This window comes from Petromyzon marinus, chromosome 17 (assembly GCF_048934315.1).
Source record: "Petromyzon marinus isolate PM22_M1 ecotype Great Lakes invasive population chromosome 17, UKy_Petmar_22M1.pri1.0, whole genome shotgun sequence".
In the NCBI taxonomy this organism is placed as follows: Eukaryota; Metazoa; Chordata; class Hyperoartia; order Petromyzontiformes; family Petromyzontidae; genus Petromyzon; species Petromyzon marinus.
The window spans coordinates 21,666,889-21,687,038 of NC_133683.1; the positions used below are offsets into that span (position 1 = coordinate 21,666,889).

The window sequence follows — 20,150 nt, forward strand, 5'->3', positions numbered from 1 at the left end:
GGCGCACTAAGGAGCTGTATGTGAGCTAGCCTCACTCTTAGCCACGTTTGCCATGCAAGGGGCTGTGTGGTGCCTATCCCTTCGCAGCAGGAATTCACGTGAGCCCGATATGATGCCAGTGAGAGCCAGGACCGGTTCTGATTTTAATTCCTGAAGGAAGCTCCCCAGGCACGTGGAGAAAAAAAACGTCGGACATTATGCAGAACAACCCAAAAAAATGCATCGGAGAGTTACGTAGGAGCGTAATCGTGAAAAGTCTGTGCAGTGAGAGGACTGATCCTTGACCACAACAGCTGGAAGGACAGCCTACAGATGATGACTGACATTTACCTTTTTGTTACACTCCTTCCCTCCCGCAGCACTCTGCAGTGTGCACTTCGGGAGATGTTTAATGGGTCGCGCGACTGATTTTCGTGTGCGCATCTCCTGTAGCAAGGACTATGAGGTTATGAGGAGTCCGTGCACCTACCTGGGGACATTTATGGGACAGGAGGAGGTGAAATGAGTGGCAGTGGAGGTGGCTGTTTCGTGCGGTTCTCCACCCATTTCGATTACAGGCTGCCACCGGCTCTCCAGCGGAATTGAGCAAAATGAAATGACCATAAAAAAAACAAGCGGCGGGAGGCACGACAGCGTGAGTGACTTTTGGACGTCAGAATCCGAGTGTTTTTTAATCGGCGTGAGTGTCTTGGCGAGCGATTCACGCACGAAGCAAAGCTGACAGCCAGAACGGAAGAAAAAACAAGCGCAAGGATATATAATGAAAATAACCCACCACCATCGCCCGCCGTGCCTCCCATCCTATTACCCGGAGACACGCCGTTTTGAATCGGCACTGCGGTGCGACTCGGCACAACTCCAGCTCGAGTCCCGTCGAGGGTGGCGAACACATCTGCTGAGCTGCTCGGCACAGCATCATTCGAGCTAGTGCACTCGAGACGACATCTCTAAATTTAGAGTCCACGGCTGGCCAGTCATTAAAATGTGAAAAGGACAATTTTGTCCTTTACACGGGGAAGTGATTTGACAACACGAAGGGATTTAGTTTGCAGCGGTTGTGCGGTGTGTCTTTGAGCGTTAAGAAGCGACGGCAGCCTATTGATTGGCATGGAACCCAGGCAAAGAGGGGCAGAGGGCTTGTTTGTTTTGAGCATGTGGGTGAGCGTACAATGTACATGCAAGCATGCCCGCTTGACTCATCGTATGTGGGTCTTTTTTTATCATGGGAACGCAAATAGACTGCGCGCTATTCAAGCAAAGTTATTACAGAAAAAAAGATTTCAGAAACTATTCATACCTACGTTGACATCAAAAAGCCGCTACTGAGCACAAACACAGGTGAAAGGGACTGAGAAGCAATACATCAGCCCACGCCGTTCTCATTACAGAGTAGTGATTATCAGCGTAATACACGGCCACTACAGTACAGGTTACGCATATCCATAACAATCCTAAATGAGTGTACCCTCTATTGATGTACTCTATGCATTACTATATTCCTGTAGTCCTATGATACCGCAGTATTATGATGGACGTGGCATGACAAAATTATTCCTGGAACAACATTCCAAACTCTTCGGGATAAAATGAAATAGTTACATTATATGGCATCACACACACACAGTGTGGGTCCATGCCAAGCAAACCTCACAGTCACAGAACAAAAAACACTCGTTTCTACACTTCAGGAAGAGTACAAAGTGGACGCTTGTGCTAAACTATTATTATTAATTTGACCCAGACGAATGACAATGCTAGGTCATTAGCTTCTTATCATCTTGGGAGATGCAATGCGATCACAGCAAACAAACAAGAACCTCCCGCTGGCCTCTAACTGGCGCTGACATCACCACCGCAGTGATGCCACTGCTTGCACCAGGCTAAGTGCACCTTGCGTGTACCCAACACAGCCCTCGGCGAGGTGTCCTCCACGCATTTAGAATTTGTTCAGCATCACTCCGAGCGAGGCCTCATGGGGGCCTCTCCAGAAGTCACCTGTTTGTTGTCCGTTTGAACGCGGAGCTAACTGAGACCGCAAGCTCGCGTGGGCCCTCTGCGTAGAGCCGAGAACAAAAGTGGCGGTGGTAGCAGTGGTGGTGGTCGAGGGTGAGGACACAGACAGAGAATTATAAAAGCAGCAGCCATGCAGCTTTTTCGGGGACAACATTTTCCCATGAGCAGCCACTGCTTAGCTCTGTGTTGTTCAGCCTATATTTACACCCACTCAGCCACTAAGCGCGTGTGTCACATTAGAGGACAGTTGTTAATTTGTTTTCAAACAAAACCGATGTGATATTTTGTGTGTGTGGGGAGCGGTAGTGGAGTGGGTTGGCGCGCTGAGCTTTGAACCCGGCGACACAAGTTCGCTTGCCACTCAGGACCAACACTGGGTGATGATTATCTGAACCTGTCATGGGCCTCGTCTAGTTCGACTCAGCCTCAAATGAGTGCCCGGTGCGATGTTTAAGCATCAGCGCTGCGGAGACAAAGACGGCTAGACGTGGTCCTGGCCACCAGCCCTTACCTGCCGGCCTTCACAAGAGCTCACTAACAGCACTTGCCCCAACAGTCTGTCAAGGCTATACGGGGGAATCTTCATCATTATGCGTGTGCCATTCATTTCGCTACTGCATTTGGTTTTAAGACGCGTGCAGTGTGTGTGTGTGTGTGCTTGTGTCTTTTTTTTACGCACGTTATGCCGGTGGCAGTAAGCTACCGCTTGCAGGATCTGCCAGATGTAGCTCTTCACTTGGGATTCAGGAATCCTACGGGGACGGACAGTTCCAACCAACACAGCATTACAGTGTCATCATCATTAGCGTCGTCATTGTCAACATCATGATCATAGTAGCAAGGTGATAATCAGGTGTCTAACAATGCAAACGTTATTAAAATGTATTCTTACTCTCCCAATGCATGCATCAAATCATGCGATTGAGTATTTATATGTTTGATTAAAATATTAATTCACAGCCCTTTGTCAATCCACTGCTGGATCAAAGCCCCTCCACATCGGGGTTTGTTTGACCATAGATCACCGCGAACATCGCGACCGTACGTCAATTTCAGAACCGGAATCTTAATTTATACCGGAGGAATCTGATCAGCTATAAAGCTCTTTTTTCACAGATGTCCAGTATTTGTGAACACTCAAAACACTTGATGAGAAACCCCAATGTTTCAATCCACTGGCGAGTCAGACGGTCGCACCACTCACTTGAGCCGTTTTCATCGTACAGAGTTCCAATGGTTAATTCATTTTTGGCCAAAAGAATGCAGGAACAAACGATACGGATGATGAGCTGTGCCTGATGTATCACCTCAACGCGATACTTCTGGGGTTGTAGAATTGTCTAAAACGTGTCTGTCCGTACGTGTGTATGTTGAACTTATTTTGCATCGTATGTAGCCGACCGTGTTAATCGGAGGTGTGTGGGCTTAACTCTCTTTCTCAAGTCCTCTCTATATGTTGGAGTGGAGAGGTCAGGATGGTTTTCGGAGATGTGGAATGATGCGGGGGTAACATGATATACAGTTCAGTTTTATTGGTCTGAATTGTCATATTTTCATATTTGGTCTTTCTAAATTGTGAGGTGGCAGAAATTAGAATATCCTTTGTTTAATCCAAACAAGAGACATTGACACTGATTCATGTTTAAATGTACTGCTTCGGAGGGGCTGGTACCACCCTCTTAAGAATACAACAGGACTTAAATCTACTATTTAATTAATTTAACTTCAGCCACAATACCATATTTTTTTAAAGTTCGCTGTTTTATATTGCTATCCCAAAGCATTGATGTTTAATAGCCTCCCATAAAACACACATGCTTGCAAATCTGATTTATACGGACAAATATTTTGTTTCCATTTGGCTTAAGCACTTATCAAATGGTTGACATGAGCAGTCGGAATCAATGCATTATTTGTGCCATGACGGACCAGGTTGCCCACACATTCGTATTATATATAAGATCCAGGCTAAGTGCAACCGTAACCGGACGACATGCATTCAGTTCGATCTATATTTACACACGTGTTTACCTGGGTGACTCACTGCACACAAACTGTGCCAATATATATTTAACCGTGACACAGGCAATATATGGGTGAACGGGCTTTCCGATGTAAATAGCCTCGCGCTTGTTGGTACAGTGACATACGCGGCTGGCTAGTACCCTAACAGCCTGTCTGCTGTGTCGAGAACCAAGAGTCAGCGGCCCCACCCAACAGCGGGTTTTTACCATGGGCCATCGTTCATCGTAATCACAGGTCTGTTTTTCCACTAAAGGCGGTTTGATTGTCAGAAGCCTCCCATCCCCCGTCTTCGCGAAGGTAGCAGGGTCCAGTTGCGGCAGGCATTGAGACAGTGCCAGTTCGGTAATTGAGTAATTGTGAGTGATCCTGCAAATTCGGCTGCGACCCTGGCTCACAATGGGGCTGCTCCGGGTGAGCGGTGTGATGTGTCTTGCAATGAAAACGCGCGCGCACACACACGTACCGCATAACTGTATCTCAAGGTGAATGCTTCATGGACAAACGGATGAAAGGAGGCGTAGGTCAATTTGCTCTGCTTTGCGCTCTCTCTCTCTCTCAGGACACACGCTGGAGTGAAATTGAAGGGGAATGAAAGGTACAATCGACATGGAGGCGTTTCGCGGGTGGGTTCGTGAACTTTCTCGGCTACACAGAGGGGTTCACGTCTCGCTGCCGAGGTCAAGACGAGAACGGGCCCAGGTTTGACATTGCCTGGGAGTGAGCCATTGCTCAATGCAGAGCACGTACGATGCGAACATTATTCTTGTAGACAAATATAACGTTTTCAATCGTTTTCAATCCACTGCTAAATGAGCGCCTTCCCCCAATTCGCGTGACATCTTTCACCACACTGGTCAGAGCGGTTTTTGTAAACATAATGTCCAGCTACTGGTCCCGTTATCATGTGCTACTGATGTCAGCCATGCACCCATGTTAACCAATGGTATCGTCAGTTAGCACTAACTTCTGCGCCACTGCTCTTTCAAGAAAAACACAAAAACGTAGGACTATAAAAACGATATATGTGCACGAAGCATGCAATGATATATATCATGACATCAATTTACAAACGACACTCACGCTCATACGACATGCGTATGTGTAAGGAATCGCTGTACAAATGAAACAGAGGAAAACAGGAAACAGCATAAACGAGACCGTAAGTAACTTGAATTTGAAAATGAGACTTGGCGTTGAGGCGATCCATTCGAGTTGCTCGAGAGAGCGGGCCGTTACGCGGTCACTGCACAGGGCGCTCGGTTTTTTGTGAGCACGGATTTGAAATGCAACGTGCCCTGCGCTCACTCGTCAATGCGCCAGATCCACATCACTCGTCTGAGACCGGTTATCGGAAAAGGTGCGCCCAACAACTTCTTACCCGCATTATATAATTTTATATTTATCGTTGAAAAAGCGGTAACAACAAGAGAGTCATTTAGATGGCAAGGGGCGTGCAAGGGCCGAGGAATGAGTGACCGTAACACAGCGCACGTCGGAGTCACGAAAGGGCTATAGGGGAGGGATGGGAATGAGTGGAGGGATGAGTGTTGGGCAGAGGAAGGGAGTGGGCAATGGAGAAGAGAAGTGGTAGCCGACGACACTGGCCCTGTAGTTTTGTGTCAGCAATTACACACCCATGTTCAATCCCCTCTTCTCGGTGGAAATAAAAAAAAAATTGCAGAAATTGTTTGAACTTGGCTCTTTGGCAAACGAATGACGTCCTTATTCTTAGTTCTTTCGGTAAAGTCACGTTGAAGGGAAACAACAAAATAATAAAATATATATAAAACAATACAAAATTCTCACGACGACCGTTTGTGTTATGGTCGAAACGTCGTGAGAATTTTTTTATTGTTTTATATATGATTTATTACTTTGTTGTTTCCCTTCAACGTGACTTTACCGAAAGAACTAAGAATATGAATTACTGCAGTCACGAAAGCTTTAAATCAAAATTTGAATGACGTCCTTGTTCACCTCTGCCAACGCAGTATATCCCCCCCCCCCCTCCCCGAGTGCTTTGTTTGGACCGAGCGAGCCTGTGCGACGTATATCGGGCACGTGAATGCGATCCCGCTACGCGTGTGGCAGCCGGAGTGGACGCGCACGAGCGACGGGCCCCGATTGCAGGGCACAGCAAGAGAACGCGGGGACCAACCCCCGCGTGGCATTCCGCTCCGCAAACGCGTCGTTATGGTGTCGTCTCTCGTGAGACTTCTGCGCTTATTCGGCTCCCGGCGATGAAGAAAATCCCACGACCGTTGAATGCTGTGAGTGCTAAAAGCATATTTAACCCTACACAACCCCCCCCCCCCCCACCACAAGCCACACGTATGCCTCCATAGCAACAAGGCGGCGGCGGGCATCGGTGGGCGCAGGTGTGTGTGTGTGTGTGTGCATCAACAAAAATTGATTTTTCAAATGATTGGGGATGAGGTGGAATAATAACAATATTAATTAAATAAGTCTACATACTCATACAGATTTGTTTTGATGGCACTGAGACCGGCTCGCCGTGTCCTCGAGGGCACCACTGCGTGACGCACGCACGGCAACTGCCACGTTCATCAAGCAAATGTATTGCCTCTGCTGCTGCTGTTGTTGCCTCTGCTGCTGCTGTTGTTGTTTACACAAAAGCATGTTGTGCTTTTCATGAAGAAAGAAGAACAGGGTTGTTTTGCATTATTTCGTACATGATGGCAATTGCTGATCACCACCGACAAGACATTGACTCCGTGCAACTCTACACGGCGTTTTTTGTGGGGAAATTGCCATTTTTTTGTTCTTTTTTTATTAAAATACCACGTCTTAAAATTAGACGAAGGCTGTCTGCAATTACCCCAATGTTAATGTTTCAAGTGGGCATGTAAACAATTCGGACAAGGGCAACGGTATGCATCATGTTACGCAGATAATTCTCAAAAAAATATATTCCCAACGACTAGAAATTACCCAGCAACTAGAAACTACCCAGCAACTAGAAACGACCCAGCAACTAGAAATTATCCACCAACTAGAAACTACCCAGCAACTAGAAGCTACCCAGCAACTAGAAATTACCCAGCAACTAGAAATTACCCAGTAACTAGAAACTACCCAGCAACTAGAAATTACCCAGCAACTAGAAACTACCCAGCAACTAGAAACGACCCAGCAACTAGAAATTATCCACCAACTAGAGACTACCCACCAACTAGAAACTACCCAGCAACTAGAAATTACCCAGCAACTAGAAATGACCCAGCAACTAGAAACTACCCAGCAACTAGAAACTACCCATCAACTAAAAACTACCCAGCAACTAGAAACTACCCAGCAACTAGAAATTACCCAGCAACTAGAAATTACCCAGCAACTAGAAACTACCCAGCAACTAGAAACTACCCAGCAACTAGAAATGACCCAGCAACTAGAAACTACCCAGCAACTAGAATTTACCCAGCAACTAGAAACTACCCAGCAACTAGAAACTACCCAGCAACTAGAAACTACCCAGCAACTAGAAACTACCCAGCAACTAGAAATTACCCAGCAACTAGAAACTACCCAGCAACTAGAATTTACCCAGCAACTAGAAACTACCCAGCAACTAGAAATTACCCAGCAACTAGAAACTACCCAGCAACTAGAAATTACCCAGCAACTAGAAATGACCCAGCAACTAGAAATTACCCAGCAACTAGAAACTACCCATCAACTAGAAACTACCCAGCAACTAGAATTTACCCAGCAACTAGAAATTACCCAGCAACTAGAAATTACCCAGCAACTAGAAACTACCCAGCAACTAGAAATGACCCAGCAACTAGAAACTACCCAGCAACTAGAAATGACCCAGCAACTAGAAATTACCCAGCAACTAGAAATTACCCAGCAACTAGAAACTACCCAGCAACTAGAAATGACCCAGCAACTAGAAACTACCCAGCAACTAGAAATGACCCAGCAACTAGAAATTACCCAGCAACTAGAAATGACCCACCAACTAGAAATTACCCAGCAACTAGAAACTACCCAGCAACTAGAAATGACCCAGCAACTAGAAATTACCCAGCAACTAGAAATTACCCAGCAACTAGAAACTACCCAGCAACTAGAAATGACCCAGCAACTAGAAACTACCCAGCAACTAGAAATGACCCAGCAACTAGAAATTACCCAGCAACTAGAAACTACCCAGCAACTAGAAACTACCCAGCAACTAGAAATTACCCAGCAACTAGAAATTACCCAGCAACTAGAAACTACCCAGCAACTAGAAATGACCCAGCAACTAGAAACTACCCAGCAACTAGAAATGACCCAGCAACTAGAAATTACCCAGCAACTAGAAACTACCCAGCAACTAGAAACTACCCAGCAACTAGAAATTACCCAGCAACTAGAAATTACCCAGCAACTAGAAACTACCCAGCAACTAGAAATGACCCAGCAACTAGAAATTACCCAGCAACTAGAAACTACCCAGCAACTAGAAACTACCCAGCAACTAGAAATGACCCAGCAACTAGAAATTACCCAGCAACTAGAAACTACCCATCAACTAGAAACTAACCAGCAACTAGAAACTACCCAGCAACTAGAAATTACCCAGCAACTAGAAATGACCCAGCAACTAGAAATGACCCAGCAACTAGAAACTACCCAGCAACTAGAAACTACCCAGCAACTAGAAATGACCCAGCAACTAGAAATGACCCAGCAACTAGAAACTACCCAGCAACTAGAAACTACCCAGCAACTAGAAATGACCCACCAACTAGAAATTACCCAGCAACTAGAAATTACCCAGCAACTAGAAATGACCCAGCAACTAGAAATGACCCAGCAACTAGAAACTATCCAGCAACTAGAAACTACCCAGCAACTAGAAATGACCCACCAACTAGAAATTACCCAGCAACTAGAAATTACCCAGCAACTAGAAACTACCCAGCAACTAGAAATGACCCAGCAACTAGAAACTACCCAGCAACTAGAAACTACCCAGCAACTAGAAATGACCCACCAACTAGAAATTACCCAGCAACTAGAAATTACCCAGCAACTAGAAACTACCCAGCAACTAGAAATGACCCAGCAACTAGAAACTACCCAGCAACTAGAAATGACCCAGCAACTAGAAATGACCCAGCAACTAGAAATTACCCACCAACTAGAAATTACCCAGCAACTAGAAATTACCCAGCAACTAGAAACTACCCAGCAACTAGAAATGACCCAGCAACTAGAAACTACCCAGCAACTAGAAATGACCCAGCAACTAGAAATTACCCAGCAACTAGAAATTACCCAGCAACTAGAAACTACCCAGCAACTAGAAATGACCCAGCAACTAGAAACTACCCAGCAACTAGAAATGACCCAGCAACTAGAAACTACCCAGCAACTAGAAATGACCCAGCAACTAGAAATGACCCAGCAACTAGAAATTACCCACCAACTAGAAATTACCCAGCAACTAGAAACTACCCAGCAACTAGAAATGACCCAGCAACTAGAAACTACCCAGCAACTAGAAATGACCCAGCAACTAGAAATTACCCAGCAACTAGAAATTACCCAGCAACTAGAAACTACCCAGCAACTAGAAATGACCCAGCAACTAGAAACTACCCAGCAACTAGAAATGACCCAGCAACTAGAAATTACCCAGCAACTAGAAACTACCCAGCAACTAGAAATGACCCAGCAACTAGAAACTACCCAGCAACTAGAAATGACCCAGCAACTAGAAATTACCCAGCAACTAGAAATTACCCAGCAACTAGAAACTACCCAGCAACTAGAAATGACCCAGCAACTAGAAACTACCCAGCAACTAGAAATGACCCAGCAACTAGAAATTACCCAGCAACTAGAAACTACCCAGCAACTAGAAACTACCCAGCAACTAGAAATTACCCAGCAACTAGAAATTACCCAGCAACTAGAAACTACCCAGCAACTAGAAATGACCCAGCAACTAGAAACTACCCAGCAACTAGAAATGACCCAGCAACTAGAAATTACCCAGCAACTAGAAACTACCCAGCAACTAGAAACTACCCAGCAACTAGAAATTACCCAGCAACTAGAAATTACCCAGCAACTAGAAACTACCCAGCAACTAGAAATGACCCAGCAACTAGAAATTACCCAGCAACTAGAAACTACCCAGCAACTAGAAACTACCCAGCAACTAGAAATGACCCAGCAACTAGAAATTACCCAGCAACTAGAAACTACCCATCAACTAGAAACTACCCAGCAACTAGAAACTACCCAGCAACTAGAAATTACCCAGCAACTAGAAATGACCCAGCAACTAGAAATGACCCAGCAACTAGAAACTACCCAGCAACTAGAAACTACCCAGCAACTAGAAATGACCCAGCAACTAGAAATGACCCAGCAACTAGAAACTACCCAGCAACTAGAAACTACCCAGCAACTAGAAATGACCCACCAACTAGAAATTACCCAGCAACTAGAAATTACCCAGCAACTAGAAATGACCCAGCAACTAGAAATGACCCAGCAACTAGAAACTACCCAGCAACTAGAAACTACCCAGCAACTAGAAATGACCCACCAACTAGAAATTACCCAGCAACTAGAAATTACCCAGCAACTAGAAACTACCCAGCAACTAGAAATGACCCAGCAACTAGAAACTACCCAGCAACTAGAAACTACCCAGCAACTAGAAATGACCCACCAACTAGAAATTACCCAGCAACTAGAAATTACCCAGCAACTAGAAACTACCCAGCAACTAGAAATGACCCAGCAACTAGAAACTACCCAGCAACTAGAAATGACCCAGCAACTAGAAATGACCCAGCAACTAGAAATTACCCACCAACTAGAAATTACCCAGCAACTAGAAATTACCCAGCAACTAGAAACTACCCAGCAACTAGAAATGACCCAGCAACTAGAAACTACCCAGCAACTAGAAATGACCCAGCAACTAGAAATTACCCAGCAACTAGAAATTACCCAGCAACTAGAAACTACCCAGCAACTAGAAATGACCCAGCAACTAGAAACTACCCAGCAACTAGAAATGACCCAGCAACTAGAAACTACCCAGCAACTAGAAATGACCCAGCAACTAGAAATGACCCAGCAACTAGAAATTACCCAGCAACTAGAAACTACCCAGCAACTAGAAATGACCCAGCAACTAGAAACTACCCAGCAACTAGAAATGACCCAGCAACTAGAAATGACCCAGCAACTAGAAATTACCCAGCAACTAGAAATTACCCAGCAACTAGAAATTACCCAGCAACTAGAAACTACCCAGCAACTAGAAATGACCCAGCAACTAGAAACTACCCAGCAACTAGAAATGACCCAGCAACTAGAAATTACCCAGCAACTAGAAACTACCCAGCAACTAGAAATGACCCAGCAACTAGAAACTACCCAGCAACTAGAAATGACCCAGCAACTAGAAATTACCCAGCAACTAGAAATTACCCAGCAACTAGAAACTACCCAGCAACTAGAAATGACCCAGCAACTAGAAACTACCCAGCAACTAGAAATGACCCAGCAACTAGAAATTACCCAGGAACTAGAAACTACGCAGCAACTAGAAACTACCCAGCAACTAGAAATTACCCAGCAACTAGAAATTACCCAGCAACTAGAAACTACCCAGCAACTAGAAATGACCCAGCAACTAGAAACTACCCAGCAACTAGAAATGACCCAGCAACTAGAAATTACCCAGCAACTAGAAACTACCCAGCAACTAGAAACTACCCAGCAACTAGAAATTACCCAGCAACTAGAAATTACCCAGCAACTAGAAATGACCCAGCAACTAGAAACTACCCAGCAACTAGAAACTACCCAGCAACTAGAAATGACCCAGCAACTAGAAATTACCCAGCAACTAGAAACTACCCAGCAACTAGAAACTACCCAGCAACTAGAAACTACCCAGCAACTAGAAATTACCCAGTAACTAGAAATGACCCAGCAACTAGAAACTACCCAGCAACTAGAATTTACCCAGCAACTAGAAACTACCCAGCAACTAGAAACTACCCAGCAACTAGAATTTACCCACCAACTAGAAACTACCCAGCAACTAGAAATGACCCAGCAACTAGAAACTACCCAGCAACTAGAAACTACCCAGCAACTAGAAATTACCCAGTAACTAGAAATGACCCAGCAACTAGAAACTACCCAGCAACTAGAATTTACCCAGCAACTAGAAACTACCCAGCAACTAGAAACTACCCAGCAACTAGAATTTACCCACCAACTAGAAACTACCCAGCAACTAGAAATGACCCAGCAACTAGAAACTAACCAGCAACTAGAAACTACCCAGCAACTAGAAATTACCCAGTAACTAGAAATGACCCAGCAACTAGAAACTACCCAGCAACTAGAATTTACCCAGCAACTAGAAACTACCCAGCAACTAGAAACTACCCAGCAACTAGAATTTACCCACCAACTAGAAACTACCCAGCAACTATAAATGACCCAGCAACTAGAAACTACCCAGCAACTAGAAACTACCCAGCAACTAGAAATTACCCAGTAACTAGAAATGACCCAGCAACTAGAAACTACCCAGCAACTAGAATTTACCCAGCAACTAGAAACTACCCAGCAACTAGAAACTACCCAGCAACTAGAATTTACCCACCAACTAGAAACTACCCAGCAACTAGAAACTACCCACCAACTAGAAACTACCCAGCAACTAGAAATTACCCAGCAACTAGAAACTACCCAGCAACTAGAAACTACCCAGCAACTAGAATTTACCCAGCAACTAGAAACTACCCAGCAACTAGAAATGACCCAGCAACTAGAAACTACCCAGCAACTAGAAACTACCCAGCAACTAGAAATTACTCAGTAACTAGAAATGACCCAGCAACTAGAAACTACCCAGCAACTAGAATTTACCCAGCAACTAGAAACTACCCAGCAACTAGAAACTACCCAGCAACTAGAATTTACCCACCAACTAGAAACTACCCAGCAACTAGAAACTACCCACCAACTAGAAACTACCCAGCAACTAGAAATTACCCAGCAACTAGAAACTACCCAGCAACTAGAAATGACCCAGCAACTAGAAACTACCCAGCAACTAGAAATGACCCAGCAACTAGAAACTACCCAGCAACTAGAAATGACCCAGCAACTAGAAACTACCCAGCAACTAGAAATTACCCAGCAACTAGAAATGACCCAGCAACTAGAAACTACCCAGCAACTAGAAATTACCCAGCAACTAGAAATTACCCAGCAACTAGAAATTACCCAGCAACTAGAAATGACCCAGCAACTAGAAACTACCCAGCAACTAGAAATTACCCAGCAACTAGAAATGACCCAGCAACTAGAAACTACCCAGCAACTAGAAATGACCCAGCAACTAGAAACTACCCAGCAACTAGAAATGACCCAGCAACTAGAAATTACCCAGCAACTAGAAATGACCCAGCAACTAGAAATTACCCAGCAACTAGAAATGACCCAGCAACTAGAAATTACCCAGCAACTAGAAATTACCCACCAACTAGAAATGACCCAGCAACTAGAAATGACCCAGCAACTAGAAACTACCCTGCAACTAGAAATTACCCAGCAACTAGAATTTACCCAGCAATGCTCAGATTGGCTCCAGCAGAGGTGGCGCGCATGGGTACGTCTGTAACCGTTCGTGTGTTTATGTCTCACCATGTCGCTCGAACTCGCAATTTCTCCCATGAATATCGCTCTTTGTGTTTTTAATGAAGAAACTACCTTTGCGGATTTACGTTTGCACGTGCCGTGCATTTAAAAAAAATCGGTATTTACTCTGAGAAAGCCATGAGCCAGGGGTGGAAATTCCACTTTTCTATGATGGGGGAAGAACGACTGTTGGTTTCATTCACTCATTGCAATGTAAAAAAAAGGCAATTGTTGAGTCGAATCTATTCATCAACCTCACACCAGCCCCATGACCGAGGTAGGTTGAACTTCTTTTTCACCGTACGAAGCCAAGCGCGCTGATCAGAGGTGCGGGAAAAGGGAGGCGCGGGTTGACGACCCATGACGAGTGTCTCCCGTGGGAAAGTCCCATCCATCTGTTCACGTTGTCCCACAAACTAATTTAATCGATCCCATGCCCTCAATCCCGACTCTTCATAAAATCTATCCCCGAGTGTACACAGAGGAGTTTAACGCTCACCCCACTTGGACTTGCAATCCAACGGTCGCCGGTTCGGTTGAAACAACGGTGCAGATTTCTGAAATTCTCCATCCTCCCTCCCCGCTCCCTGCCTCTGTCCACCCGGCAGTCTACGTTCATGAACTCACCGCAGTGAGTTGATCGGTTGGTCACGTGTGTGGTGGGGGTAAGGATGTGGGTACTCCCACCTCTACCAAAACGCCTGGCAAGCGTGGAAGAGTCAGTCACACACCATCTAGAGGGCTTTCTAGAGCTCCCTCTGCCAGCAGTTGCGTGAGCAAGCAATTACAGGACTGCACATTCACTTTTTATTGTATGGAACAGTGAGTCTCAAGCTTATTGGAATCTTAATAAAGACCCCCAAGTCAAGAAGACTAATTCCTACACCATCTTCCAGTGACAAAACACATCTAAGCTGACTCAGGCCACAAAACAGAGACGTACAGAGGTGTGAATTATTATTATTAAATCACATATTCACGTCTCTAGTTAATGAGCGAACTTCAGTCATCCTCACAGCGGCTTTTGGCCAGCCATCGGACAAAGACGGTCACCACATCGCGCGCTTTCAGATGCGCTTTGGCGGCCGTCTGGAACGCTCTTCCTTCCGATATTAGGAAGCCAATGGAGCTATGCACTTTTAAATCACCATCTATATTTAAAACTCATTTCTTTAAAGCCGCTTTTTGCGTTTAGTTTTATTATACTTCCCTGCACCTCCGATTAGCACGGTTGGCTATGTGCGGTCCGAAAGAAATCCAACATACATCTACATACATGTGCATTCATCTGCTTCGTCACCAATGTGGCATTGACGTTCCCCGTGGACATTTGAAGTTGAACCTGCACAGAATCCAGCTGCAACGCGCCTCTGTCCACCAACCCCCCGCCCTGCCCCCACCCTCCCATCCCCTGAAGGTTTCTGCACCCACCCCGCCGGACGAGACTGCTGGCATGGAGAGAGCGAGACGAGCGAGCTTGAGGCAGGGTGCATGCATGTTTGACCTTTGGGGCGCCGCGGTGGCGGGATGTTAACTACCTCGCCTTGTATGCAGGAGATCAGGGGTTCGATCCCGACCCTGACTCCTGTATATTTGGAGTTTGCGTGTTTTCTCTCCCCGAAGGGTCCTTCGGTTTTTACCCACGTGATAAGCCATTTAATCAGTTAGTAACCTTCGCAACCGCAAGTAACCAACCGTGCCAATGGGAGGTGCAATGGAGTGCGGGCAGCAGGATCTGCGCTCGTACCCGTGGGGGTAGCGGTGCAGCTCGTTGAGCACCGTGTGGTCGCAGAACTCGAAGACGAGGTGCAGCCGGCGCTTCCTGCGGAACACCTCCAGCATGTTCACCAGGTTGGGGTGCTTCAGGGTCTGTCGCCAAGGCACACCCCACAGGACCCCGTTAGATAAATCCACGCGTCGCAACGTGAAACATTTCCCATGCGATGGTCAGGGTGCTTGGTTCCGGTGTGTGTGTGTGCGTGTACGTGTCCATGACTCGTGCATGTGAACAAGGGTCTCCCTTCTTTAGGACCACCCAGAATGATCTGTGTGTGTGTGTCTTTCCCCGGGTCCCTCTCTGTGCCTGCCTCTCCGTGACTGTTTGTCACTCTCCATGTCTCTCTGTGTTTGCCTCTTTCACCGTGTCGTCTCTCTATCTGTCTCTGTGTTTTTCTCTCTCTATGTCTCTCTGTATCTCCCATTCGCTGTGTCCCTCTCCGTATCCGTGCCTGTCTCTCTCTCTGGGCCTCGTGTAGGTTGATTCAGTTTTAAAATAAAAATGTGGGTTGACGAAGCTCAAGCATGCATCGCAAATGCACAATATGCACATATAAATTATTCGTATTATTGTAAAGTTCACCACTGACAAATCTTGTCAACCTAATGAAATTCACGCTCGTTCGGGCTCATCAGTGAGACGAGCCGTCTCGGCTGTCAGGAAGGCGCAGTGTTGTAGGTGAGGACATCACCGCTTAGTCACGGAGCCCCAAAAGGAGTAGGCAGGAAATGGAAATACATGTCAGTACATATCTATATCTCAATGCTGCTTCAGTGAGCGGCAGACATAAACACGACTGTAATGCCATCCTGCAGGCCTGTTGGCCAAAATGCAAAGCGGTGAAGTATCATTCAGAGAGTGCATCCTTTTTCCCGAGCCAAGTGTCAACGCATCGATTCAAATCGATGCTCCTGCTCACTGTACATGAAACGAATTTTGCGAGTGACAGTCATCGCGTATTGCCTTCACGATCTGTGTAAAATGACATTCTCGTGTGAAATTGAGGCGCATGGAGTGCACGATTTCGAAAAGATGACTGGAGAGTGAAAATGAGACAAATATGTTAAACAAAATAAATAAAAATCGAATCACAACTCCAAATAGTCAATCGCTTCTCGTTATTAACAACAAACTCAACACATTCATCAAAGTATAACAAAATAATAATAATAGGTTTTACCCTTTCTGTAAATAACACAGGAGGTGTTAAGATATTTAAACACCAAAATAGAAGCCTTTTGCAAGGACTCAAGTTACTGCATTGACCACACACGGTACTTGTGGTGAACATGAAAACGAACGTGTTCTGATTGTATTCGCATTGGCTTTGAAACTGATGGGCCTCCACTCATCAACACCACACTGCCTTAAAATAAAAGAAACATGTATACTCAGTATAAAATCGGCGGCATTTCAGGCAATGGCACTTCATCGCATTCCTCAGCAAGGGCCATTGCCTGAAACGTCGCCGATTATGTATTGTTTTCTTTTAAGGCAGCGTTGCTGATGGGGTTTGTTGAGTCTCTTTTGTTAAAAGTGCTTGTGCACCATTGCCGACGCAGCAGCATCGCCAACCAACAAGAATCGCCTTGTCCTTGTTTCCGCGCACAGTCGCCCCAAGGCTGGGCGACACGCGGACACTCGCTCGTCATCTGTTGCAGCCAACGACCGTATAGAGGGGTGCATCAAAAAAATGGTTGACATTTACATGGGACTATCGTTTTTAATGGAAAAAGAGCGGATAATAATGACACTGTAACGTGATAACAAAAAGTCAGAGTCTCCTCCACTTGCTCGCCATCATTGTCAACGCGTTCCTGGAATCTTCTACAGGTGGTCTCCAGAGCCCAGAGGCAGCACATTTATTCTGGTATCGTCGCAAATTCGCAAAAGTGTTCAAACATTTTTTGAAGCACCCTGTATATGAGCACAGTTTCACGCAGGCTGGGCTGCTTGAGTGGGTGGTGGTGGTGAGGGTGATTTTGCTTGTACACAACGGAAAGCTTTGGCTGGAACGGCGCGGGAGGAGACCACAGACCTCTGAGCCCACAGCGACACGCGTCGTGTTTTTAGCCGGCGAGACGAGGGTCGCTGGGGGTTCGAGGCAGAAGGAGCTCGGCGCTGATGGGGGGGGGGGACGTGTTTAGAGAGAGAGCGAGCAAGCGGCTGTGCCGAGTCCGATTGTGCGGCGCTTGCTCGTCACGCAGCCTCGGGCAACACAGCCTGCCGCCGTAAATCACAGCCCGAGACCGGCTCAGTCCCTGCCTGAAGCCGCCTGCCCAGATGCTGCAGCAGATAGAGACAAAGATCTCACTCCCCCGCCACCCCGTGTAGACATACAGCCTGTGGGAGCAAGGGCTGTTCTCGAGCACCCATTCAGTCAGGCTGACACGGCGCAGAAGGGGGTGATGATGATGGGGGCCAGCACCACTCTCGGCCACCTTTGTCTCTTCACCAGTGCTGATGCTTACACACTGAAAAGGGAGCAATTAAAGGCTGAGTCTATCTAAGGGAGGCCCAGGAAATGATTCAGATATCACTCACCACAAACGCTGGCTGTGCTCTGGAATCGAACTCACGTTGCTGGGTTCGTAGGGCATTGTTTTAACCCACAGTGCCACCACTCCCCACCAAACGTTCAACGCATACATGGATGCGTCTCAGGCTATCGCAATGAGATGGTGAATCTGTCTGGGTCGTAAGCGCTGCCAGGCAATGTCTCAATCGGTATAATTGTAATCTTAGTTTTTTTGTAAATGGCATTTAAAAACGCAGCACGGCGACAATTGGTTTTGTAAGCCATTCAATATCATCTGGGGTGGTAGCTGAGTGGATTCCGCTTGTTCCACCAAAATATGCTTCTCTTTGGCAGTGATAAGTGAGAACTATTTTAATTGTGCCAGGATTCCAATTGTAGGTCGAGTTAACCTAAAGAAGGCCCACGCCAAAACCGAACGTGCTTCCCCATCGGTGCGGGTGTGACCACGTCCAGCAAACAAACACATCAAGCACGTCGGCGGCTTGGATTTTATTGCAGTGGCTTAACCACCACACCACCGGTCCTGTGCCGATAGTATTGTTGAACAAAGACAAAGATCCCCCTACAGACTGTTGGGGCACGACACACGAGGGGGTGGGTGGGCCGGCACCACGCCCGACCACCTTTGTCTCCCCAGTGGCGATGTTTACACACCGCACCAGGTACTCATTTGAGGCTGAGTCGACCTAGGCGAGGCCCAGGACCAGTTCAGATAATCATAACTGGTGGTCGCCACGAGCGGGAATCGAATTCGGGGTGCGAGGTTCATAGCGCAGCGCGCTAACCGCTGCGCCACCGCTCCCCTAGCACACACACACACAGGCATGTACTGACGTACACGTGGACGTGTGTTTGGCTGTACTTATGCATAATCACATATTTTCTTTGGAAAGTTTCTTTTTGCGGGAAATGATAACACGAAGAGATGGTACCCCGTTGTTCCCTCTTCTCTTCTTGCGACGTGCAGGCAGCGGGACTCTCAGCAGCATCGCACACGAGAGAAGCGGGAAGAGAAATTCACTCCGAGTAATGCCGGGCCCTCCTGTGTCCTCCCACGTACCGTCTCTGCTAAGTAATTTCTCGCCAACACTGCCGTGCACCACTGCGTTGCGCACTACTGTGGCCTGCACGCGCGTTAACTATAAACACTACCAACATCATCTACGTGGTCATCGTCATTATCGTTCACGTCGTCATAATCATCATCGTCAATTTTTACATCGCATCTTTCACAGGCAGCACGTTGCAATCCGCAACGCTGTTAATAATTGCCGCGGGATATTTTGATGCGAGAGATGCAATGATTTAACCCGTGGCCATCGGTTCAATGTGAACCGCGACGATTCACGATCTGATTCGAGATTCGATTACTTTGCGGGCCATGTTCACCGTCCGTCCCGTTTGTGTTTTTCCCGTGTTCCTTCCGTCTTATTTGTTCACCCCACGAGCAACATGAGTACAATAATTTGCACGAATTATAAATCTTTTTTTTCCACGCGCATGAATCGACGCAGGTGTTGTGAGCGTGACAGCCAAGTGAATTGGACCAATCAGCGCCCTGACACGTTCCCATGACACACGCATTACGAGTGTGACACGTGCTGCGTGTCACACGCATTACGAGTGTGACACGTGTCCATGACACACGCATTACGAGTGTGACACGTGTCCATGACACGCATTACGAGTGTGACACGTGTCCATGACACACGCATTACGAGTGTGACACGTGTCCATGACACACGCATTACGAGTGTGACACGTGTCCATGACACACGCATTACGAGTGTGACACGTGTCCATGACACACGCATTACGAGTGTGACACGTGTCCATGACACACGCATTACGAGTGTGACACGTGTCCATGACACACGCATTACGAGTGTGACACGTGTCCATGACACACGCATTACGAGTGTGACACGTGTCCATGACACACGCATTACGAGTGTGACACGTGTCCATGACACACGCATTACGAGTGTGACACGTGCCCATGACACACGCATTACGAGTGTGACACGTGTCCATGACACACGCATTACGAGTGTGACACGTGTCCATGACACACGCATTACGAGTGTGACACGT

At 46.5% G+C, this 20,150-nt stretch overlaps 1 protein-coding gene across 1 annotated transcript in view; it reads right to left on the reverse strand.

Annotated features, from left to right (window-relative positions):
• Window positions 1-20,150, reverse strand: part of CDKL4 (cyclin dependent kinase like 4) — a 65,129-nt gene that overhangs the window by 34,577 nt on the left and 10,402 nt on the right. Inside the window, exons 2-3 of the mRNA XM_032955774.2 lie at window positions 15,488-15,609; window positions 2,693-2,765 (exon numbers count right to left, since the gene is read on the reverse strand). Of these exons, the coding sequence (XP_032811665.1) occupies window positions 2,693-2,765; window positions 15,488-15,609 (195 nt within the window). The remainder of the gene's footprint in view (window positions 1-2,692; window positions 2,766-15,487; window positions 15,610-20,150) is intronic.